Below are 24,958 nucleotides of genomic sequence, written 5' to 3'. Positions count from 1 at the left end.
CCGTGATTTCTATGATTTGTTTTCATTTTTTCCAAACAAAGAATGTTCATCAACAGCATACTAAAAACCATTTAATATGCATACGGTCAGAAGTGAGTACAGATTATTATGTGAGGAAACTGGTTGGTTTGGATTTCGTGTGTAATCTGCCAATTGAAAGATGCCTATGGCACAATAGGAAACATATGATCCAGTGTTTCTGGGGCAAAATTAAATGACATTAAATTTCAAGAGTTTCACAGTTCCTCTTCCAATCTGTCTTAATAACAACTCAATTTAAACACATCTTTACATTTAATTATAGTAGCTTTGGACATAAAATCCCCCTCAAGAAAATACAAACTAAATAACAGAGGACAAAATAAACTGCAGTAGTAAAAACCAATGTCTATTAAACATCAAACAACCGGTGGCACATTAAGACGACCATTGTGTACAGTTCATGTCCTACAGACTGCAGAATGGCGAGTTAAATAATGAGTGCAATGCTTCCTCTTTGGTCAGTACAAAAAAAGCAACAGATCATTTGGTCAGTGAAGATCACGTTTAGTGATAGCAGAGAAACAACTGCTGCCAGAAGACCCACGCTTACATTCAGAACAACATACACGCACGTGGTACATGTAGTTGAAATGTGAACAAAGGCAATGAATCAAAGAGACAAACAAAGTCGGATGAGACCATTTGGTCAGGAGTGTCCTCCTCACAGTGACGTCATACCAGTCCAGTGGAGTCCTGGTAAATCTCCGGCGTCTCTTAGCAGACACAATCATTACATTGTCATTTCAGGATGGTTACAGCTGCCTCTTGGATACAGGACACAGCCTTCTGGATGTCGTCCTCTGTCTGTTCGATGGTGATCACCACTCTGATGCTGAGGACGCACACAGGGAGCAGTCAGACACAACGAGGCAGTGCCAAGGCTAATGTCGCCAAAACAAATTGTTCTACTTCAACATTAAGACATACTGTCCACTGTAAGATAAATAAATGAAAAAACATGTTCTGCATGAACAGATTAGCCTTTAAGAAAGTATAAGTATCCTAGTCTCAGCCCCGAGATGATTGGATTCCAACTGAAGCCTTTGAAAAACACACCTCAGAGGTTCCATGATTTCCTACAACAACTAGACACTGTAGTTTTCAGCAAACCTTACTGACAACATGAGGAAATGGCATATTTACTCACCGTTGTCATATACAGGATGGTGAATGTGGGGCTAAGTCAAACTACAGTGTACAGTATGTGTGTTGCACACTGACCCCTTCAGACCTGTAATTACCATCCGCCCTGAGTGATCCATCACAAATGGTCAACTTAAAGTTCATGTGTGAACGCACCCCCTGCATCTTTAGATCTGATCACTCAGAAAACATTCTGAGGCGGTCTGACACACGTGGCCACATACTTTTCAATGTGTGAATGCAAATGTGTTCTGGGCCACATTATGTAGGACCGCCTACTAAGCTGACGTCTTCTGACCTGCTACACTTTCATAATGAATCAAACAGATTTGTTTGTGGACACAATATCAACACTGACCGACACATAATGATTGATATTTTTCTTAAATGGGTAAAAGGTTTCTCCATAGCACAGCAGCGCATAGCCCATTGATTCAGTCATCTACTCCTGACCCCTCTCTCTCGACACACACATACACAAAAACACACTCTAGCAAATTGTCACCAGACACCTTTGTAAACTTAGACTGGTTTAAAACAACATCATTTGACTGATGCAAAGAGCCGGTGTGAACAGGGTGATCAGCTGTGATGAACACATGGAACTTGATCGCCCGTCGGTTTGAGTCTACATGTGAGATTGTTTTGACGAAGACTTAGTCAATAGTTATTATCATTAGCTACAGCTAAATCCTTACTGGTGCAGCCAGGTGCTGTCATATAACAGACTGAGTGGACAGTGTGTTCAGTATATTGGTGAGGATTTAGAATTCATATTCTGCAGGTGGAGCCCTTTACCTTGGTGGGGGGAGGAAGCGCTCCTCTTTTTCCAGGTAGCGTGCGAGGGTCAGAGCCAAACCTCTTTCCAAACACTGACACAGCAAACATAAAAACAAAATAAAACACTTAGAACAAATAGTCTTTATACTAAATTATATGTCACAATCTGATTTACGACTGTGGAACAATTTAGAAAACTTTTGCAAAATTTGAAAGCATATAAAATATTTCTGTCTCCATTTGTGTGAACAAACACAAATGTGTAAAAGCGGGAAATTCTAATGAGGAGTTTTTTTTTTAAATCTGAAAAAAAGAGTCTCATCTTGATATTGCAATGCTGCTGATTAGAAGCTCCTCAACAGTTTCCAATAATCTGAACAAAACAGAAATTTGGGACGGGGGAACAATAGTGTAGGACTTACGTAATCTACAATGGAGCGGAGCAGCAGCATGTCAGCGTCTCTGGAGCCAGAACTTCTCTCGAGCTGCAAGTGAAGAGCCGGGGACAATGGCACTCCCACTAACTTCAACCCTGGAGTTCTGTCATACAAGGATAATCATGACACAACACTGACATCATTTCAACGTAAAACGCGGTGTATCTTTAGGTGAATTCCTGATGAACCCACAGAACCGACAGCTGAATTCGGAAAGGACAAGATGTTTGTTTTTAGGTCAGATTATAAAGAGGTGGCCTCTCATTTAGCAATGAGCTAAAACAATACAAGCCCTGAGTCTCATCCACTGAATGGTATGATTATTAAGTATCACTGCTATTTATTAACATTTCATCCAAAAACAACACCAGCTGCCTTTTAACTCCACCCAGCCTTCCTCTGGAAGTGTTGCTGACAGATTGAATCCTAACACACTGGGGTGGAGTACTGTGCTAGGGGGAAATAAGCAGGGACTTTCTAAAACATATTTTCATTTGATATTCAATGTGCAGATTTGACTTTTGCAGGCTTTAAAGGTTCAGTGTGTAGAATGTTGTGACTACCTACTGAGTTTCCTGCCTACCTGCAGTTTGTTTACTTGCTGTGCTTTGTCTCATATGTTGTGTTGTTACTTTTTCTTATGCATTGTGCCTGTCTGAACATTAGTCTGTATATATTGCTTGTATGTGTTGACTATAACTACTACTAACAAGTCATTTTATTTAAATTTTAGGTTGCCATTCTAAAAAAAATGGCCCGGGACAACCGATGAAAATTTGCCAGTTGAGCTAACTCTGGCTCATTTACAGTCATTTTGCAGTTGATTAATCAGCATTGCCCCTGTCAAATAAACAAATAAATGAAATGATATCTAGTGATGAAGTTTAATGCTGCAGCTGAAGACTCCGCACCTCACCCTTACCTTCCAAACATGAAAGAGAACCTGTGGTAGCTTTCTCAAAAAAGGTGTTTAGTTTGTCCAGTCTGGGCTACTGTAAAAAACATGGCGGCCTCCGTATAGAGGACCCACTCTTGATGTAAATATAAAGTATTTAAATATAAAGGGCCCATTGTAGGCTAAAGAAAACAACAATTCATACAATGTAGATATACAATAATCTTCACTAGGATTATTGTATATTTAATCTCTGCCAAATGCCAATAGATCCATTTGACCTAAATTTTACACACTGGACCTTTAAATTAAATGTAGTTACTCCCTACACACACATTTTGTGTCTCTGAACAGGATAACTTTAAAATACTAATTCCCATGCAACAAACACACTACATTTAGTGGTGCAACCTCACTCACTTTTGTAAATAAGAAATTAGCTGAATTGTTTAGCACCTACAGACGGGTTATAAGTCCTTAGTGGATGTCCCCTAGATTGAGTTTAACCTGCAAAAGGCAACTACAAACTTTTAGAATAATTAAAATATAGACATATGTTCTCATTCAGCACTGTCTTTGTTGACAGTGAAAGACTGTAGTCAAAGAAAAAGAATCATATAGTACAGAAGAACTTACCCCTGTAAAGCCTTGTAAACCTGTTTGCACTTTTCCCTCAGGACAGCAAAAATATCTGCAAAGCAGATGGTGAAGATGAATGAGTGAAAACCACACTGCTTCTAATCAGCAAGACTTAGAAAATGATGAGTATTCTCTCAAATAACACCTCGTCACAAACTTCTCTGTACAGCTGAGGTACATACATGTCCTAATAATCGAGAGGTGCACAGAAGTGTTTTAGTATTTCAGAGCTTGTACCTGGATCCTCCTCCATGATGTTGAGGGCCTCGATGGCAGCAGCAGCCAACATGGGAGGCAGGGACGCAGAGAAACAGTAGCCCTGACCTGACAGACGCTAAAAAACAAACATCTTACTTTTTACGTCAGTAGGAGAAGCATTAAATCACCAGAAAAAACATGATATCTAAGTAAAAAACGAATAAATACAAAAAATAGAAAATAAAAATCAGTGGCTGCCTTTGATTTTGCATGAATATCAAGTCCATATTTAGCGAAAGCCCCTTTGGAAGCAGTTACAGTCCATACGGACAGGTCTGTGTTTCACCACAGCTTAACAAGACTGCTCAAGCTTTGTTCAGTTTCACAGGTGTTGGGGAGTGTTGGTGAACAGCTGTTCTGAAGACTGGGGCACTGGCTTGTTCTCTGCTAAACCGTTTTTTTTTTTTATACTTCTTGGAAGGTGTATCAATAAAACTGTTGTTTTTACCTGGTGGTCAATGACAAAGGAGCGTCCGCAGCAGAAGCCTCCAATGGAGGCCACAGCGTTCTCCATGTTAGCGCTGATCAAGTCGATGTCATCGATCTGCAGGGGAGCAGAGATGGTTCACTGTGGTTACTCAGATATGCTCTAAATGTTGATCAAGTATACTTTGGATCCAAACAACATGAGTGCCATCTCTTTATGTTTACTGAAAGAGTTTAATACCATTTAATCTGTTGGTTACATCAATGCATGCAATAAATCATGATAAGAAACCAGGAATTGTTGCTGTGCCTACTGATAAGTATGGGAGATTTACCCACTGAGTATATTGGTGTAAGCACCACTGCTCATCAGCTGCTCAGCCTTTAACAGTGTGAATCTACAGTATATCCTTAAAGCTGAATGCACTTACATTGACCCCAAAATGTTCGGTTACTCCTCTGCCATGTTCTCCCAATACACCAAAAGACAGGCTCTCTTCCAGAAAGATCCGCACCTTGTACTTGTACTTCAGCTCCACCTGGAAGTTGCACAAACACACCAATGGGCACCAGAGCAGAGACATACAGATCCTGTTCACACCTGGTATTCACATCAGTCCTGAGTGATCCCATCTCAAGTGGTCACAGGAGACACATTGAGGATGCGTTTTAATGTCAGGGGTGAACAGGCCAACGTAGCACTGAGCACTTGTGATGGGATCTCTCAGGACAGATGGTAATACCAGGTCTGAAGAGGGCAATACATCATATTACATTAGACACATCTGCCATGTTTGTGAGTTCCACAGCAGCAGTTCAACAGTATCCATGGCCCAAGAAAACATATTAAACTTATAATCAGGTTGCAAGAGAAATGAAAGGACAGAGGCTTATATGTTGTCTCAAACTTGTCATGGTGTTGAAGTAACAGTACTGAAACATATACACTGCTGAATGAGCTCAACATCATGCAAACAGCTTCAGCTCCTTGCTCTTAAGCACACGGTTTGTATCTGCTACAGATAGGGTCCATTAGTTTTCCATTTACCAGTTCGGGTAGAGGACAGATGTCCGCGGTGTTGATGTACAGCCCCTCCACGACAATGAACTTCCGGGTCACTCTAGCCTTACGAGGATTCTGGGGAAGACACAAAGTCTGGTATTTAACGAAACTTTGATGACAGCACAACAGTCATTAAAACAGGATTATACATATCTGCAGTTTAAACACTTGCAGCCTTAAGGTGACACCTGGCATCTGGCAATGTCCACACTAATACTACTTAATAATAGTATTATCAATAAAATGTTCATTAAAAAAACAAATAGATCTTTGCGTCTGTTTTAGAAAATAATCTCGGTCCATAGGTCTTTCCAGAAACAGGGATCACATGGTGGGAGCATGACGAATCAGGGCAAGATATGTTGTGAAGAGTAAGACCCAATCAATCGTCTACGTGGTTGTTTCCAAAAGTCTTTGTCTGTTTCGGTCTGTCCGGACTGAAGTGCAGCCCCAACTTTTAACATGATGTAGCCTCAAACTAAACAGCACTGTACTAACCTTCTGGTCCTCCAGCTCCTGCTCCTTCAGCATCCTTTCCAGATCCTCTATGTCGTTGTGTTTGAAGTATTTGATAAAGCTGCGGGACGCTTGAAGACCCTTCTGGATGGAGAAGCAGGCGGCCTCATCCCTGAACACACAATCAAGGACAAAAACATAAAACCAGGGAACACAAATCATTAACAGGCTGCGGATGGTGGATGTTTCTGTCTGCACTGAACCTTTGACCAGCTAAACCTGACTGACAATCATTGTTGCTTTTTGCATGATACACGTTAGCAGAGACAAAGCTTACACAAAGATGATGTCACCCCTCTTGGAGTAGGCAGGGATTGCACTAGCAATGGTTGCAAAGCCATACGAATAGATGATGGCCTCTTCTGTCTTCATGAATCTGGCCAGATGGCTCTCCAACTCCAGGTGAACATCTTGAGGAGAAAAACAGGTAAGTGGTTAATTTGCATTTACAATGACAGAAAATATTCAGGCTTGCATACCAGAGTTACCACACCTACTCAAACATCATTTCAAGGACCTTTCAATGACTTTCCAGGCTCAATTCCATGGCTATGGCCTAGTTTAAGACACTGATAAAGATTGAACAACAGTACAATTTTGTATACAGAAAACTATCAGAAGCTCACAGATAGAATACAGAGGCTTCTTAATGTAATTTAATGAGGATATAAGGAAGAATTGTGTTCTCTGTGACAGCAGCTTTGTCTCATATTTTTATCATTGGTCATTTGTGCAGTAAAATTGTAACGCTGCTCCACAGATGACTCTATGTGGGGAAACCACTGCAAACAGGAGTTAAACAATATATCTGCTTCCCTGAAAAGGGGCCTCGGCCCATTACTACCAGCCCTGGTGGCTGCCGCTGGCTCATCCCAACTCAGCCCAACTCAGCCCCAACCAGGCTCCATCCTTTTGACTGATGCTGGAGCCAGAATAAACTGTAAAACGTATTCTTGACAGCTGCCATGTTTTCTACAGTCTGTTGAATTATTCCCAAATCCGACAAGAGGATGTGAACAGAAGATGAAAGGCAGATCTTTTTTTTTTTTTACTCACCAAAGGTTCCATAGAAGCCTCTTGGACCACATGTGCCCACACCATATTTCTTGAGTGAGGCCAAGGCCTTTTGCTGTCATGAGGAAGAGAAAAGAAATTTAAAAAACAACAAAAAAAGTAACAAAAAACCAAAACAACAATTTTTTTTCACCACACCAGAAACATAATAAATAATAAAGTAGTAGACGTTATACTACAGGAAGTAAATCCTTAGTACTAACCTTAACCCGCTCATTGTCAAGGAGACCCAAGAAGTTAAAGGATGCAAAGTTAACACACTCTTTTCCATTGATTATGATTTTGTGGCTGGGAGGTCTGTAATGGAAAGCAGTGTGTAAACACTTCACTGAACACACTCACAGTATTGAGTTCAGATCACAACACAGTATCTAGTTTTCGTATAGGCACCATATCAGGGTTGTGCATACTGTCGCTCATTTATTGTTGCCACAGTTCCATCAGTTAATTGCACGATGATGTTAGCTTCCAAACAAATCAAGGTTTTTTTTTGTTTGGCAATAAACACATGGCTCATTGCGAGTTGGCTAGAACATGCACAAACACTGGTATGGTTAATCATGGGCAGAAAAGGAAAAGGTGAAAACAAAGATGTGTCTGTATAAGCACCTGGACTACCCACTGACATTTACAGTATAAAGGATTCCTTCACACTTGTGTATTTTTAAAAGTGTGGCACAGGTAAGTTATAAGCAGGACATTTCACAAGTGAATCTCTGGTGGAACTAAATGAATCTCATTTACTGTTACTGACCAGCTGACATATACGTTAATATATTTGTAATAAACTGTAACCAGCCAATAATGTCAGCCATGTCAATTTATAAGTCAGGCTCTAGTCCGACCAAAATTTGACAACACAAGTGGAAAACTCCCTTATACCACCACCACCACCCCCCCACTGACTAAATCATTTTAATAGCAAACAATGACAAGTTTTCATCTCCATCTGGATCCATATGTGCATCCACACAGATGGTGATGCTTTTGAATGCAGGTTGTTACAATCCATCTTCTGCCACTGTCTGAGGGTGTAGTGTGGATCATATTGTCTCAGCTCTTCATTGACGCTAAATGATGTTTGCACTGAGTCAGTTATTCAAACTCTACATGTCTGTAGCACACAACACATGACATGTTCTTGTTTTTAACAACAAATTAAATGAAGCCATAAATAATGATAAATTCTATCTTCTATTCTTTATTTTCAGTGTCATCATTTGTATAGTGAGGTTTGGTGTTGCTCTCAAATTGCAGAAGTGAATTCTGTTCAGAACCATCCTGATGAATGAATCATTACAGAGCCAACTGTGATGATAGAGAATAAAGCTTGAATGAACCTTTAGCCCACGTGGACAGTTGGTTTCAGCCAAAACTTAAAAGCTCCATGAAAAGAAAAATGTATGTTCCCAGGTTTATTCCTGTGCCCCTTTGTTAACTGTACATTTATCTCTTGTTATAAAACCAGAATATTAGTATTTATACATCTAAATGTCTGTCTTTTCTCTTCCTGTAAAACACTTTCAACTGTTTGACAACTCGTCCTACACTCAGGGCCATTTACTTATGCTGCCTCCAATCAGAAAGCTTTCTGGAAATTTTCACTCCCTGGCCCTGACTCTAACTTCTGACTGGCGTACATACGCTGTCTTAAAGTTGCAGGGTGTAGAATTTACTGACATCTAGTGGTGAAGTTTCATGTTGCAGCTGAATACCCCTCACCTCACCGTCCCCTTCCAAACATGAAAGAGAACCTGTGGTGACCTTCAGTTTTCATAAAAACTCAAAGGGTGTTTAGTTAGAAACATGGCGGCCTCCGTAGAGAGGACCCCCCCCTGATGTGAATATAAAGTATTTCAATATAAAGGGCCCATTCTAGGGTAAATAAAACAACAATTTGTATAATTTAGATGAAACACACTCGTGAAAACATCACCAGGATTATTTTATATTAAATTTCTGTCAATAGAAATTTTACACACTGGACCTTTAAGTCCTCAACAACAGAGAGCAGGTTGACAACATGACCTTCTATGTTGAGCTGCTTCTTACTATCAACTCTGCCAAGGGGGCATGGAGCACATTCAATGCTACTGGCTACTGTAAACACCAATCAATAATATGAAGAATCAAACAGCTCTGAGTCTATAAGCAGTATGTGAAGCAGAGAGATGTCCTGTGGGATTTACCCGGTGACAACATCATAGGTTAGGGATGGCTGCTCTTTGGACAGAGGGGGAACAAGAGGCTCTGGCTGCCACTCCTCAATCAGGTCCTCCTTTTCCTGTAACATAGATCCAGGTGACAGCTGTTTGTTGACACAGACACAACCACCGCATTATGTTTTTCAATGCACTGTGCTGACTTTACCTTCTCTGTCAGTTTATACGTCTCATGAAGTTTGTAGGTCTTGGAGAACAGAAGCCTGATGATCCAAAGTATGAGAATCCCCTCCAGGATCAGGTGATAAGCAGGAGCCTGAGGTTGACAGGGACAGAGTTAGACTGGTGTCAGACTGGTGTCAGACTGGTGTCAGACTGGTGAGTGAGTTGGACTCATAGTATCAGTTTAATCCTGTCGAAAACATAGATAAAACGTGTCTACAGACAAAAGTCCTGTCTTGGAATTGTGGTAATATAATAATTTTTGCAAATGTCTTACTATTCTTATAATAGCTGTGTTTCCAATAACTATTACTGTTGTTGACCAAACCACGTTATCTCATCTGTCACATTTACTTTTATTTTTTGTCTCAATTGACTTTTTTGGGGTCTTTGTGCATGGACAGTTAATTGCCTTATATGTTGTTTCTTGTCTTATATTCTGTGAGTAGAAAAATACCAGTTTGGTCTGGATACAGTATTTGTCTTCAATCAAAAACTGCCACACAGGAGAGTGACTGACAGCAGACACTGTCTGCAAGAATACACCACCGATACATTTAGTCTTCCTCTGGGCTTCAGGGTGACGTCTTTCCTGACTGCTGTGTTGTCAAAGAGGTTTTCAAAGACCACAGAACTGTTAATGGTTTCTCTGATGAGCAGGCCTAGTGTAGCTTCTGGATAACGTAGCTGACTTGTTATGAGTGCAGTAATGCAATGCATGCACATATACTATTATTCCCCATACTTCTTATCGTCATTATTACTCGTCGTTCTTCTGCCTCAAATTTCATCCCACTACTCCTCCCGCAGCTTTTGTCACACATGCACGACAAATACATCAAAACGTGCGACTCGGTCGGGAATGGTGTGATCTGTCTATTCTAAGACTTTCGCCAGACGGTTCGCTCATAAATTGCGACAAACAGTGATTTTCTTTTTTAAATGGGAGTTTATGGGAGCCTTCATCAAAGGTGTCTGTATTTGATGTCTTAGGCAGTTGCAAAGGTGAGAGATATCACCTTTTTAAAGCGTCCTGTTTCATCATCCAACTCGAACCTATGATGTGTTTAAATGAGCACTGATATCTAATAGTTATTTCCCTGTCACTTGTGTGTTTGTAAACAGATTGATAAGCTGTGGTTTAATAGGGTGCTTTCAGACTTGAAACTGAACTGAACGACAGAGAACCTCCAGTAGCCGTATGTATGAATGCACTTGTCTGAGTGAACGCCTCCAAACTTTTCTCCAGCGTTTTCCCAGCCAGCCCCCTAGTATAAAGCTCGAAGAATGTCCGAGGGAGCTGATGTGAAAAGAGAACACAGCAGGAGATTGTCTGCAGGCTTTACCGCAGGTGAGTGGGGGTGTCTCTAAAAACAAAAACGTTTCCAAAAAAAACAAAGAAAATAAATATCTCAGGATGAAAAAGCAGTGCCATAAACGTAGAAGACACCAACGAAGATGTCAAGAGAGTTTTGGGAGATAAGGGCAGATGCCGGTGTCGATGTGCTATGAACAACAGCCTCTGCCTGCTGCCCCCTCCCTTGCCTGAACCCTCCAGACCTTTCTGTGTTGTTCTGAACACATCTGAGCGGAGAATCTCCTGATACGCTCATTATGTGTGAAGACAAACTCCAGAGAGAGCAGCCATCCTCAGGAGGTCATGTCTGAAAATCTATTTTGTGAGGATAAGTTTGACTATTACAGACTGAAGACATTGCCTCCCATATTCAAAGAACTGTTTGGGTTAGAATTAGGTTTAGGTAAAAAGTAGGGGTTGGGTATTTAGTCATGATGGTTGAGGTTAGGGTGGGAATATATTGTGTAATAATCATAGCCAATATCAATGAGTGTTCAGCACAGGTGCAGGTCTCAGCTTACGAATGAGTTCTCTCCGAACCTGTCCACTTCAGGTTCGGAGAGAACTCTATCCAGTATGATGTGGTCCCCACACACATTCATAGTCTGATCGATACCAACCTAAGTGACTTAAGTTTGACCGCGGGTATATGGACCTTGGACATTAGTCCAATGAGTGCGCAGTTTAGTGGATCAGTGCCTGGATGACTTCAACATGAGAAAGTTAGTACTGCATGAACAGGAATGCTCCAGTTCAAATACAGCGACAGCAATCAGGCTATTTGAAGTTGAGAGGCGGCTGTGGCTCAGAGAATAGGGCGGGTCATCCTCTAACCAGAAGGTCGGCAGTTCAATCCCCTTCCATTCTGCATGCTGAAATGTCCCGGGCAAGATACTGCACCCCAAAACTGCCCGTACTCACAGAGAAGGTGCTGCACATAGGTGGACTGTATGAATGTGTGTGTAAAGTAGAGTGGTCATGAAGTAGTAGAGAAGCGCTGTATAAATACTAGTGATGTGTGCTTCCGTGTCGAGGCTTCGAAGCATGTGTCGAGTAATCTAGGAAGATTTTTGTGAAGCGCGTATCGATTTGTGTTGATGACGTATGTGGTGACGTTCAAAGCCTCGCGAGCCGGCCGTACCACGTGACTGAGTCAGGAAATGGTTCGCGGGTTTGGCGTGCGAATCGAAATATAAGGGGCAGCAATGGATCCCCCCCCACCCCACCTCACCTCACATTTTGCGCGTTTGTTTGCAAAAAAAAAACAACCGCCTGAAACCCAGCACTGTGGAAAAGTTGTTATTTTTAAATAAAAATGAATAAAATGTCCCACGTGTTACATGTTATCCCTAGTTACATAAGCACAGTCACAAACCAAGTAACACAAGCACATTCACCTCACAACCCTCTGCCCAATTTGTTTCCACTTTCCCTTTTGACCCCGCCATTGTATCATAAAGACAGACACCATATTAATAAGTTCATAATGTATGTATTGGCATCACAAACATCATTCATTCATTTATTCAATTCAAAGCTTCACACACCAAAGACATGGTGTCATTATAATCACTCTGCCTGTTTTACATTTATTGTCCACTTGATGGCACAGTGGAGCAAATGAAGCACCATGAAGCTTCGGCCCATGAGTGAACCAATTGGATGGAAAGCGTCAATGCTGCATGAAGCTTCATGTCGCCATCACTAATAAATACAGCCCATGAAAAGCAGTCAATTATCAGACATTGGTTCCATTCCCATTTTTTTTTACAGAAATTCACCAAAACGCCTGAACACACGTGACGTTTAACAGCGTCTCCACCTGGTTGTGACTGACAGCGTATTGGACCAATAGCAGAGAAGCAGAGTATTTCCGTCTTTGGAATGTTTGCAAATGTATCGGAAAATAACAACCATGGAAGAAAACCAACCCAAATCACAGGCTCCGACTATAGATTGAAAAAATATATATTTTTGTCTGCATCTATAAAGAAACGCCACACCTTGATTGTACAACCTAAACCCACATTTACTTTTTTTCAACATCCCGGGAAGTATCTGTGTTTGGTTGTATTCCTGTAACATACGTTACGATCTCACCAGAGCAATAAATAGCATGGCATGTGGTTAAACTCTTTATCTTGGCTTCTACGACAGAACTCCAGCAGCGGATCAGCTTCAACAAATCATTTCTGCTTTTCAGACGAAGAAGGTTCGGCGACGTTCACTCAAACTTCCTTGTTTCTTTACTTCTGGTCGTTGAGTGGCCGTGAGCAGTCAAACGGGAGCCGCTGATTGGCTGCGACACGTCCCTCAGGCCACCGTACCGACAAGTTTAACATTTACAGCTTCGGACTAAACTAAAAAAAAACACGACGTGACTTCGAACAACCGAGGAATCGAACCTGTGAACGTCGGGGCTGGATTCTGCTCGACAGAGACCCGCAGAGGAGACACGTACCTCATAAAACGCCTGCACCATTTCCACCAACACCCACTGCTGCCCGGACGCCATGTTCAGCTTTCCTGTGCAACGTCAGTCAAGCTGCGTTCACGTTCTACAAGAAAAGCAGGACATCTGAGCGTCCATCCGTAAAATACTTAGGTAATAGTTTCAAATTGGCAATAGTAATGAATAAAATACAGAAGCCAGTTAAAGGTCAAATATAACAATTATAACAAATAAATGTGAGCTTGTACTTTCACGCATGCTCCCTTTGTTTCTGAAGGGGGTTGGCAAGTTTCACATTATAATTATTATTCATTTTAGACCGTCATAATTACAACACTAACACAAACACAACACATGCTGTGTGAGCGCCATGTCCTGAAATAATCCTTCATATTTCTGTCAGTGATCTTTCTGTGCACCACACAAAACCACACTTATAAAACAAGACCTACTGTAAACAGATTTGAAATGCAACCATCTCTTATATACCCAACCATAACAGGTAGCAACATTAAGCTGCTTCCCAAAAGTTTCTGATTGGTTAGACTGTAACCAGCTCACTGTCCCAGTGGCCACTAGTCAGCTAGCCGAGTTACAACCAGTCGAAAAAAGCTTTTAGTCTGAAACTGTTAGAATGGTCTTTCACCCAGGCCTGCAAGGACTTACAGACTTATACCAATTCGGCTTTTTGTAAAGAATGAAAAAGTCAAAAATACCTGTTTAAACATTTATTATAAATAATCAGTTAATATAGCCATTGTTATTTCTTTTTGGGGAAACAAATCTTTAAACTTAATATTCTTTTCAAATCCTCAAGTCATTAAAAAAAAGGAAAACACAACCTCACATTGTAATTATGAGTTAGAATCTCATTATTATGAGAAAATGTATTATTATAATAGGTTGATGCAATAAATTTGAGATAAGTACTTGTAATTATGAGGTTGTTGTGAGAATGTCTCCATCTCTTTCTTTGGTGATTGTAACCCACTTATATAACAAATGCAAGTATAGATTCTAGTGCTGTGAATCATTAAAGCTAACCAACACTTTACTTGTTTTAACATCAATATCATGAATGTGTTTGTATTGCTGAAAAAAATAAGATTACTGAAATCCAGAAGTCTAAAAAACGGCTACTGCACTCATGACACATTTTCTTTATTAATTGGTGACAGTACCAGAGCCAGTCTCATTCAAAGCAGTTTTGCCAATTTTCTCCAACTATTATTTAGCAGATTGTTCCTTTTACCTATAAGCATGTGGGTATGGCATCAGGCTGCAGTGCACTGATAAGACGTGGTCCTGAGGAAGACATGTAAACATCATAATAACTATGGCGATGTAAAAAGCGTATATAATAATATGCAATTATCTCTCTCACACACACGCACACACGCACACACACACACACAGCAGCTGATGCTGCTGCTTGCGGGACAGCTGCCGTCCACATTCCACCTGGCTTCACACATGATTAGCAGAGTAACAGAGTATTAGATTCATAGATTAGCTGAGTTGCAGATGGTGACTCTGCAGTATACTGAAACCTGCAACGCAGTAATTAAGTAAGTAGTGAATAAGTAGCACTTTGTGTAAAACCATCAACATAGTAATTATTTGAATTAAAAATATATACATATACATATATATAATATTTCATTTAATTTCCTGTCGTTATTTCGAATTTTAAACCATTATTCAGGTATTTTCGGTGATTGTTCTTTGGGTCATTGTCATTTTTTAAACCACATAGCTTGGCATTTACAAGGTAAAATCAAACCCAAAACCCTAAATATGTAATACTGAAGTAAATTGTACATTTTCCAATGTACCAAATCACAGCCAAATTTTATTCAGTCTGCGGTTTTCCCAGCTGGATGGACACCGTTGTCTGACTAATTTACAGCAGCATTCTTGGACTCAGTTCTGTTCTTGTACGATTACATCTAGATCCATTCGTAACAGATTCTAGCTTGTCAGGTCGGTCTGGATTGGGGTCCTGCAGAGTTTTAATTGGTCCACCTGTTTTTACTCGTGATCCACAGTCTCATTACAAGACACACAGTCCATGGCTGTCTGCATTCAAGCAGATGAGAGGTAAACTTACATCGGGTCCCACGGGTCTTGAATGTCAGGATGAGGTTCTGTTATAACCTATTTCTACATGCTTCTCCAGCCACAGCTCTGCTAACTGTATTGTCGACGCAAACGTACTTGCTTTTGACCCAAGGCACATTTTGTATTGTTTTTGCTCCAGACTTGTGTTGCAGTGGACAGGATGATAAATGTGGAAAATTCCGGGGTCCTGACTGCGCAACACCTTTAATCCAGAATTTATTACTTTTGTGAACAAGTCCACATCTTCCAATCCCCAGCCGAGGATTGAGGTGTCGAAACCTCCTGCTTTGAGCAAATCACTCTTGAAAACACACGTGATTCCAAAACCATAATCTCTCCAGAAACCACTTTTCTTGGTGAGCACAAATTGGTTTTCTCTGTGGGACTTCTCAGCATACACTATCTTGGGGTTGTACTGACTAAAGACAACAGGGAAATAGACCTGTCTCCCTTGGACAGTGTTGTCTCTGCAGCGCTGCAAGGCATCGCCACTAAATATAAGATCAACATCACAGAAGAACAGCAAGGTGTCGTTATCAAGCTTTGAGGAGCCCAGCTCCAGAGCCAGGCCTCGGGAAAAGTTGCCTGGGACGGGGATTATAGAGAGGTCCGCTGTGGGATACTTCCTATAGTAGTCATTGATTAACTGGAAATGTTTTCCACTGTTCTGATTGCTCTCACTGTCCACAAGGACAACAGAGAGCTTAACATTTTGTTTGGTTATCAAACAGACCTTCTCAAAGTTCTCCATAAAGTGGACAAAGGTGTCGTAGCGACCAGACAATGGAACGATAATGTTGACCTTCCTCTGGCTTTGCTTCCACATTTCCCTGGTTGATTCATAGAACTGGAAGGGGGACAAGAACTTCAGGGAGTTGGACAGGAAGGACAGGGATTGGGATTCAGAGTTGATGGCAGCCACCAGTTCAACCACATCCAACTCTTCAGTTTCAGAAAAGAAGGGTTTGCTAAAGGGCTGCTGAAGGTAAGCGTGCCGCCTCACAGGCACTGTGATTTTGCGTCCCTTATGTTTCTTGTACAGCAGCAGTAAATCTAAGATGTATTCAGCCCCATGCATTGGATCCACCCTGTAGTAGCCATATTGAATCTCTTTAAAGTCAATTATACGGCCACGTGTTTTTGAATTCGTATTAATCATTTCCATGACCTGTAGAATAATGTCTTCTAGTGCAGTCCAAAGCAAGTTCCCAATGCTTTGCCGCACAATCTTGTTCTCAACAGCAGAATAAATGTGGCGTCCTGTCAGGAAATCCCACTCAATGACATCATTTCTCTCATTGGGCTGATAGCGCATGTAGGAAGGTGGCGGACCCAGTTGTTGATCCTCCCACAGCACTTCCGTATCACTCAGGTAACTCATAATCAGACCGTCACGGTGGAGCAGGATGGTGCGATAACGAAGCTCAGAGATCTTACGGCTCAGCGTGAAGCTGTGCAGACGGTACTGGTAGGCTGGCTTTTTGTTGGGGTGCAGGGTAATGGCATTGTGGATCTTGCTACTGTGAAGTTCTTCAATGAAACCTTTCTTGTTGTGTTCATAGTTTTCATAGAAGAGCTGCTGCATCTGTGAAAAGAGTTTGAACACCATGAGCATGGGGGATTTCCAGGCACAATTTCCAAAAACACTCATGACTACTTGTGCCATTTTACAAGTTGATAACTCTGATAAACAGATGACCTCTGTTTAATCAAAGCTCTTTTTCATTGCAGATGTGCTGCACACAACAGCAACAGCAACAGTTACACAGGCTCACAAATGAAAACTCCAAGGACATATACAAATAGAGCAAAACTTGTTTTTCCTGTTTCTGTCACTCAATGCATTTGTTTTACATCTGCTAATATTCACTTTTCAGGAGATGGGAAAAATAAGGATAAGAGCATGTGCCATGTACAGTCATCAACAGCAGTAAAACACAGCCACAAAGCATCTCTCTCTCCATAACAGTCGTCAGTGAGGTGTCAAAAGGTCAATTAGTTCTGTTGTATTATTTGATGCACATTAAAACACATACACCGCATGTCATCCAGTATACACGCCCTACACTGTGCTAGATTTTGGAAACTAACATCTGTGGGAGGGTTTTTTTTGCTTTAGGATTCCCCTTGTAGTAGTCCTAAGAAAAATACAAAAGTGTTGCCACCCCAGTACAAAGTGCTTGGTTACTTTGGAAAATTAAAGATCACCATTATTAATATCTGAATCCCACAGAACTGATCAAAAACACCCACTGTCACTAAATACACACTCGTATTCCATGAGCCTGATAGAACAGAAAGAACACTGGCTCAATCCATACCTCATACGACCACACACACTGTGTTCCACCAAAGCGACGCACACAGCGGCCCACTTCCACATCCTCATGGGTGGTATACATCTCCCTCAGACAGGTACTGATGTGAGGGACCATCCTGCGCAGCACCTCTCGACTGAAGATCATCCCAGGGCCTCCCATGCAGAAGTTCTCTCCGGGCTCTAGGGCCAACTTGCCCAGCTCCTCAGCCATACCGAGGCCCGTCTGGCCAAGGTAAAGGGGCTTGCTGCTGTTCAGTGAGCGCAGGAACAGCTCTAGCTTCTCACCTGGAAAAGGGTGAGGAGTGACAAATTAAAATGGGCTTTTTGACAACACGTCATCCTGGGCTGGATAAGGCTGGATATGTTTAAATTACTTTGCTCAGTATAAGCACATCTTTCTACAAAATAAAACTAGTTCAAACTAACAAAATTATCTTATCCTAGAAATATTTATTTATTTATTGAGCCATGTGCATGCAAACGTCCCTCTCACATGGATATACACGATATAATACACCACAAAATACTGTTGCTGAAACATTTGTCACACATGAACATAACTTATTAGAATACACTGGGATTAAAGTCCCACGCTTACAAAAAAAATAAGAGTAGAGCCACTAGGGGTTCCCTTCCAAAACCACAGCTCATGTTTCTTTGATTAATTCATCCATTTCAGGAGCAGTAAGAATAAGGTGGACTTTCTCTATGGTCTGACCTACAAACAGTCTTTTTTCATCGGGGAAAAAAAGTAAACCTGCCTATACTGAATGTTCTGAAATTATTATTAATCATTAACTGTCAATTTAAAGTGTTCAACAGGTTTAACTACTTCAATAGACATTTAGTACTGAAAAATAACTAAGGCCCTATTCCTAGATATTGTCAATCAATCATTAACAAAGCCATCAATTTGATTAACTACGGTAACACTAAATTAACTACGGAGATCTGGGAACGTCACTACAACAAAGTGTGACAGGATAAGAAATCCAGCAGTCAGACGACCACACAGGTTGGAAACTAACTAAATGTTTATGAGGTAAAACTGAATTTAACTCCCTTTAAATATTGGTAATAATAGTTCCTTCCTGTGTGTACAGTGAGTAGCCTATATCAGGAGAGCTGCAGTTGAAGGAGTCTGTGATGGACTAAAGTGTGTGTGTGTGTGTGTGTGTGTGTGTGTGTGTGTGTGTGTTTGTCTAACCTGCTGCTTTGTTTCCAACCTGCACAGCTGTCTGACTGCTCATGTTTCTGGAGCCTCTTGTGGCCATATTCCCACAATTAATGTCAAAAGCTACAAAAAAGATGACCACCTTTGCATGAGCCCTGACCGTGTGTTTGCGGTGATTTGCTTGAACACATTTAGGGATAAACATCCTGGGACCTCCTTTACCATGTCCCTAAAGATTTGACCCATTAGGAAGCGAGGGCTTTACCTGATACCTGTTAAATCCGCCCTGCTTCTAAGGTCAGGGTCAGGTCATCAGTTATTTAAGATTAGATAGATTAGATTTAAGGTGAGTTAAATAGGGTAGCGATCAGGGCTTGGCTTGGTGTCAATAAAATAGGAACCCCTTTATTTCACATGATCTGCAAACGTTCATTTATTTTAGACTATAACAACATAATGTCCCATTATAAATATCAATCTTCAAACCTTACTTCCATACCTCAGAGAACCCCACCTTACACACACACACACACAGTGTCCATTCACGTGCAATTTGTGTTTGTACAGTTTTTGTTAATCGTAATATTAATTCAATAGCATGTGCAATACTTCAATATGTATGCTCCTTTTACAATACACGTATAGTTTTAGTTTTGTTTTTATCTGTCACTTCTATGTTGGACTTCTGTCACTGCATTTTATTATATTATATATTGTACTGTCATCTAGGAGCAAGCTGGCACAAGAGTTTCCTTCGGGATAAATAAAGTTTGATCTCATCTTATTGCCAGAAATAGCTGCATTCTCAGAATAGTCACCTTTTATATAAACATCATCATCCGCTCGCATGAACCACTCGTATTTATCCAGGTAGTGGTCGTGGATGTACTTGAGCATCATGAATGACTTCTTCTGTGGCGGGTACGAGTCGTCCACACCGGCCAGGGAAACCACCGGGACGGGGGCGGGCAGGTGGATCGCCCCGGAGCCGGTGCTGGAGAAGAACTCCACCGTCCCGGGTACGGAACTCGTCCAGGTCCGGTACGCGGCGACGGCGCGGGAGCCCAGATACTTCTTGGCTGTCATCACACCGACGTAGAGGAACCGCCTCGGTGTGCCGACGGCTCTCCCGGTGTCCCCGCTGCTGTTTCCCCGACTCAAGACGAAGTCCTCGCCCGGACTTAGCTGCGGGCTGTCCCGGGCTTTGCTAGCCGCGCCGTTACCGAGGACGTCGACTGGACCGTTACCGATGGAGGAGTCTCTGTAGTAACACGCGGGGGACTTCTTCCTTTTGCTCTCCAGCACCTGAGGCACGATGAGCCACGAGGACGCGGTGAATCCCAGGAAAACGCCAAAAATCACGGTGGACCACGGCCTCCTCGGCTTCAGAGCCATGTCTGTTTCCCCTGCGGAGAGCTGAGCTCTGCGGTGCCTGCGAACACATGAATGCTGCCGCTGTCTGGAGCTGCTGACGTGTACGAGCACCCGGCGGCTCCGCGGAGCTCGAGCGAGGCCTGGGTTGTCCTACCTGACGTGGAAACGCTTCCCAGCTTCTGGACGCGTAACGCACGGGGCTGAGCAGACACGGTGTCCGCTTTAAAGTGTCATCGTGTCCCATCCGAGAGCGTCCTACAGTCCCTCCTCCCCCCCCCACCGCTGCACGACACTGACCTACAGCCAACTTCCAGACTGACAGCCGCGCTGCACCTCCACATGTCCCGCCTCCAGTCCAGTGGCACATTCTCCTGTCTCGTCCAGCATCCTCCTCTCCTTCATACTTTTTTACTCTATTCATCTTTTTTTTTATCTTCTCCTCTTTCATATCCGGTCTCTCTGCTGGAGATAACAAATACATCACACAAACCAGTTGGGAAGAGTTCTGTTCTTCATGTCTATCTCCTCTTTTCTGTTTCCTCCCTTCATCTCAGTACCAACTGTCTGTGGAGAGGAATGACACATTTGAAGTCTTTAAACGTTTCTTGGGTCCACACAGAGGTTATCAGATCACGGTTGGACAAAACTGTTCATCTACTCCCATGACATTTGTTATTGTTTCCCAGCTGACTCTTTTGGTTGGAGGATCTCTGTATCCATTCGTTGGCAAGCAGCTGTCTATGACTTTCCACTTGTCTTAACTTGATGTGCACACATCGGCCATGTCCTCAGGGCCCCTAACACGCTGTCAAAGTCTGAACCTGTATCACTTTCGGCTTCACAAGCAGCGAATAGATTGACTGATCCTCTCCCTCCATCTCTTCTTTGCTCGTACATCGTCTAAGTGCTCCACTTTGGGTGGAACCCTCAATGCATTTTGAGGAGATTTTGACATCAGTGGCACACATCTCCTCCTTTGGCCAGCTGGATATCTGAAGACTGCTATTAGTACATGTCAATAATACTGGAAAGCCTTATGTAAATACAGTCCATTTACCATATGTGTTCTTAATTGAGGTTATCAGTACACTGTTGGAATTGTATAGTCAAGTGCTTTGAGTTGTAGGCTTTCTAGTCATCAATTCAGGGGGTGTTTCAGTATCTTGCCTCAGGACACTTGCACCACGATCATCATCATCATCATAATCATGTACATCCTCTGCTTTGGTTTTTTTATCGCAGGTTGCATTCACAAAATTGCATCAAAATTGTAATCTTTTGCTGTGCATACTGAAGGACAACAGGCTCAGCCAACAGAGGGACTATGTTTCAATCATAATACTTGAAAAATAAAAAAAACTCTTAAAAACCTGTAAACGCAAGGTAGTGTTGTCTTCAAAGCATCGACCAGTCATGTCTTTACTGCGCAGATAGTAACTGGGTATGCACAACTTATTTATCTTTTGTGCACAAGATAAAAAAAGTATTGTTTTCCACATGCATACTGATAACATGCTGGCCCTAATCACATCCTTCTATTGGTTGCATGTTTATTCCTGATGGTTAAAATGTTTATGTTCATGTCATACTCAAGACAGAGCAGATACATAGTGATTCAATAAAGAAATAACATTGTCATGAGTCCAGTCAGCGGACCTCAGAGATCAGAGATCAGAGAACAGTGACAGGGTTGTTAAAGATTCAGTGTGTAAGATCTAGGTGAAAGGGATCTATTGGCAGACATTTTATATAAAATAATCCTAGTGATGTTTTCACTAGTGTGTTTCATCTAAGTTGTATCACTTGTTGTCTTCTTTACCCTAGAATGGGCCCTTTATGTTGAAAGGCTTTATATGAACATCGGAAGCAGGTCCTCTTTACGGAGGATGCCATGTTTTTTCCAGTAGCCCAGACTGGACAAACTAAACACCATTTGAGTTTTTATGACAACTGAAGGTTACCTTTCATATTTGGAAGGGGAGGGTGAGGTGAGGGGTATACAGCTGCAACATGCAACTCCACCACTAGAGGTCACTAAATTCCACACACTGAACCTCTAATTGGTGAAATTCACGTTTTTATGCTGACTCACATATGTCAACATATATTTCATGTAGATATCTCCCTAAATGTTTGTCAATATTAGAACATGTCTACTACTACTACTTTGTCAAGTTAGACCATAGCTGTGACCATGTAGGGTATGTGACACACCCTCATTTAGCCAGTGTCTCTTTTTTAAAATAATATTTATTGGTTTTCATAATTTAACAGGACAACAACCAACAAATGTGTCAATCAACAATACAATAAAATATATACACAATATCAGATTGTAAACCAAGCTAGAATATTACAAATAAAATAATTTTGCCAGTATCATGTTTGTATTTGTATAATGTTTGTCCGTTCTAGAATATTCCTTTTTAAACTGGTTGGGGTTGCATCTTTAGCTTAACTGTAACACAGAGCATTTTTAATCAGTTATTACGGTACCATCTAAAAGATATAAGTTTATGAATCAAATAATATGTTTTTGGAGTGGGGGTGAGGGGTTCACACAGGACCATACACTGGTCGTATACATTTTTTAAAGTTTACAGTTTAAATCATGCATCGAATTCATGAATTTATCGTTAGAATCGCTAGAACGAAATCTGGAATATCGTGATTTCATGTTTTGGTAATGTTTATATTATAATGTGCAGTAGAACATTAAATGGACTCTTGAGACTCTGATGTCCTGATTTCCCCATGTATACAATGAGATTCCATCTGTGACGGTGTCCCTCCTGTTAGGTTTGCAGTGGATGATCCCAGAGCCTGACAGAATGTTCGGGTTAAGGTGATATCAGTCTGGTTATTGGGCAAGTGGGGTAGTGGTGGTTAGTGCATGCTGCCTCTTCACACTCCTGACCCCTGGAGGGAGCGAGAGCACTGAGCAAGAGTGAACATGGATGACCGGGCACAGAGAGAAATTAGCAAGATAATGAATGTCCCTGAACTGCTGGTTCTATAAATGAGATTTTAAGATTGGTAGGACGTGATTCCTATCTACACATCGTTGGATTATGTCGATTCTGTAGAATGTGCGATGATAAGAAGTGAGGAGGTGATAGACCAGCAGATGGCAGCAGCATCCAGGCTGCAGGAAGAACGGCTTCTTTTGCTCTTTCATCAGGGCTGAATTCAACATGGTCGCATTTTACAACACAACTTGTTCAAAGGTTCATATGTGCAAACTACCTTAAAACCATACTGCAGGGGGAATCTAACCATTTCAGTTGAAGTCAGTGTGTTTTTGTACTTAATCCAATGTAAAATGTTTTCAATATGGCATGGAAGCAGAGAGGAAGGCTGGGGAAAGGCTACAGGGCATCTGAATACAATTATTATTAAATATTATTACTGATTATTATTATTATTGCCATAAAATTTGATGCCACAAATGTGTCGGCTTGGTTTTATCTTAACCTGGCAACCCCAAACATGTTCTCACTGATGGCTTATGATTCATCTTTGCACAATTGGCAAATCAATTAACCATTGGTTACAACCAATAAACCGTATTCAACAGACTGGTGTGTTGCTTTGTTCTTAGCCCTGATAAGTCTCTTATTTAAACTGAAACTGTTCAAAGTGATTCAGAAGATCAGGCACAAAGGAAAATCCAAAGTTCTTACTCCATCTGCGACGGTGTTGCATCAATGAAGGGTTTCATTCAACCAGCAAAATACAAGAGTTTCCTCCTTGAAACAAAAGCAAAAATATAACTATATATAATATATATAGGGATGATTGTTATTGTTTGTCCACCGTGTTACACACCAGAACCACGGATTAAATAAAGCAAACCTTTGTAGAAAACACAATCAAAATGTTTGTCAATGAAACAGAAAAAGAAAGCAATAATAATGATAATAATATATTATATGATAATATTGTTGTGAACGTTTCTCTTTAGCAGATGTCATTTCAAATTCAAAATGATACAAACGATAAAACACCACTTATCTGTGATTTCACGTGTTGACTTGTGTGCGGACTGAACGTGTATTTGGGTACAGTAAACATTGACACATTGAAGTTTGAACTAGAAGACAGAAGCAGCTGAGACCAGGAGCTCGTCCTCCGACCGTCCGTCAAGACATCGGAGGAGAAAAGAGAAGCAGCCATTGGCGGAGGGGCCGGTGACGTCAGCAGCCGCCGCACAGCGTTTTGAGGATGGTGAAAGTTCGCCAGTGTGCGGACGACTCGCTGCTGGAGACTGAACACGGAGAGAACCAGTGAAGTGGGTGAGCTCGGCTTTGTTTCTGTTTATCAGCTGTGGGACATATCAGCATCACCTCCACAGCACGGACCCCCCGCTGCTCTCACACACCAGGTAAGAAGCTCCTCTACACAGGAGCTGAGCGCCTCAGGGAAGTGAAGCTGCGGCTCAGTGACTTCTCCCTCAACACGCTCATCTTCTTCACACTGCTCACACACTGATCAGCCTCTGCG

At 41.6% G+C, this 24,958-nt stretch overlaps 3 protein-coding genes across 5 annotated transcripts in view; 1 reads left to right on the top strand and 2 right to left on the bottom strand.

Moving 5' to 3' along the window:
- Positions 1 to 10: 10 nt before the first annotated feature.
- On the bottom strand, positions 11 to 13,590 carry sptlc1 (serine palmitoyltransferase, long chain base subunit 1). Its single transcript, XM_034602821.1, has 15 exons — positions 13,476 to 13,590; positions 9,644 to 9,751; positions 9,463 to 9,557; positions 7,477 to 7,570; positions 7,256 to 7,328; positions 6,477 to 6,609; positions 6,182 to 6,311; positions 5,669 to 5,758; positions 5,052 to 5,159; positions 4,643 to 4,738; positions 4,174 to 4,270; positions 3,934 to 3,988; positions 2,388 to 2,505; positions 1,984 to 2,057; positions 11 to 874 (listed from the first exon to the last, which is right to left on the bottom strand). The coding sequence occupies exons 1-15, from the start codon at positions 13,527 to 13,529 to the stop codon at positions 781 to 783; spliced, it is 1,419 nt and encodes a 472-aa protein (XP_034458712.1). The 5' UTR covers positions 13,530 to 13,590; the 3' UTR covers positions 11 to 780.
- On the bottom strand, positions 3,023 to 20,710 carry chsy3 (chondroitin sulfate synthase 3). 3 transcript variants are annotated; one of them, XR_004615664.1, is made up of 5 exons: positions 19,900 to 20,710; positions 19,115 to 19,204; positions 17,909 to 18,192; positions 15,302 to 17,172; positions 3,023 to 3,033 (listed from the first exon to the last, which is right to left on the bottom strand). XR_004615664.1 is itself a non-coding variant. In XM_034602769.1 (4 exons), exons 1-4 carry the CDS (start codon positions 20,474 to 20,476, stop codon positions 15,601 to 15,603), a joined length of 2,523 nt encoding a protein of 840 aa, XP_034458660.1. In that variant the 5' UTR covers positions 20,477 to 20,710; the 3' UTR covers positions 14,627 to 15,600. The 3 variants fall into 3 exon arrangements, 2 of the variants coding, with proteins under 2 accessions (XP_034458660.1, XP_034458662.1); XM_034602769.1 differs by lacking the exon at positions 3,023 to 3,033 and having other exon boundaries at positions 14,627 to 17,172; XM_034602771.1 differs by lacking the exons at positions 3,023 to 3,033; positions 19,115 to 19,204 and having other exon boundaries at positions 14,627 to 17,172.
- A 3,967-nt stretch (positions 20,711 to 24,677) lies between these two features.
- megf10 (multiple EGF-like-domains 10) overlaps positions 24,678 to 24,958 on the top strand; it is a 45,655-nt gene continuing 45,374 nt past the window's right edge. Inside the window, exon 1 of the mRNA XM_034602730.1 lies at positions 24,678 to 24,839. The gene's annotated coding sequence lies outside the window, so the exon portion shown is untranslated. The remainder of the gene's footprint in view (positions 24,840 to 24,958) is intronic.

The sequence above is a fragment of the Hippoglossus hippoglossus genome, chromosome 12 (genome assembly GCF_009819705.1).
Source record: "Hippoglossus hippoglossus isolate fHipHip1 chromosome 12, fHipHip1.pri, whole genome shotgun sequence".
Lineage (NCBI taxonomy): Eukaryota > Metazoa > Chordata > Actinopteri > Pleuronectiformes > Pleuronectidae > Hippoglossus > Hippoglossus hippoglossus.
This window is presented reverse-complemented; position numbering and strand designations above follow the sequence as displayed.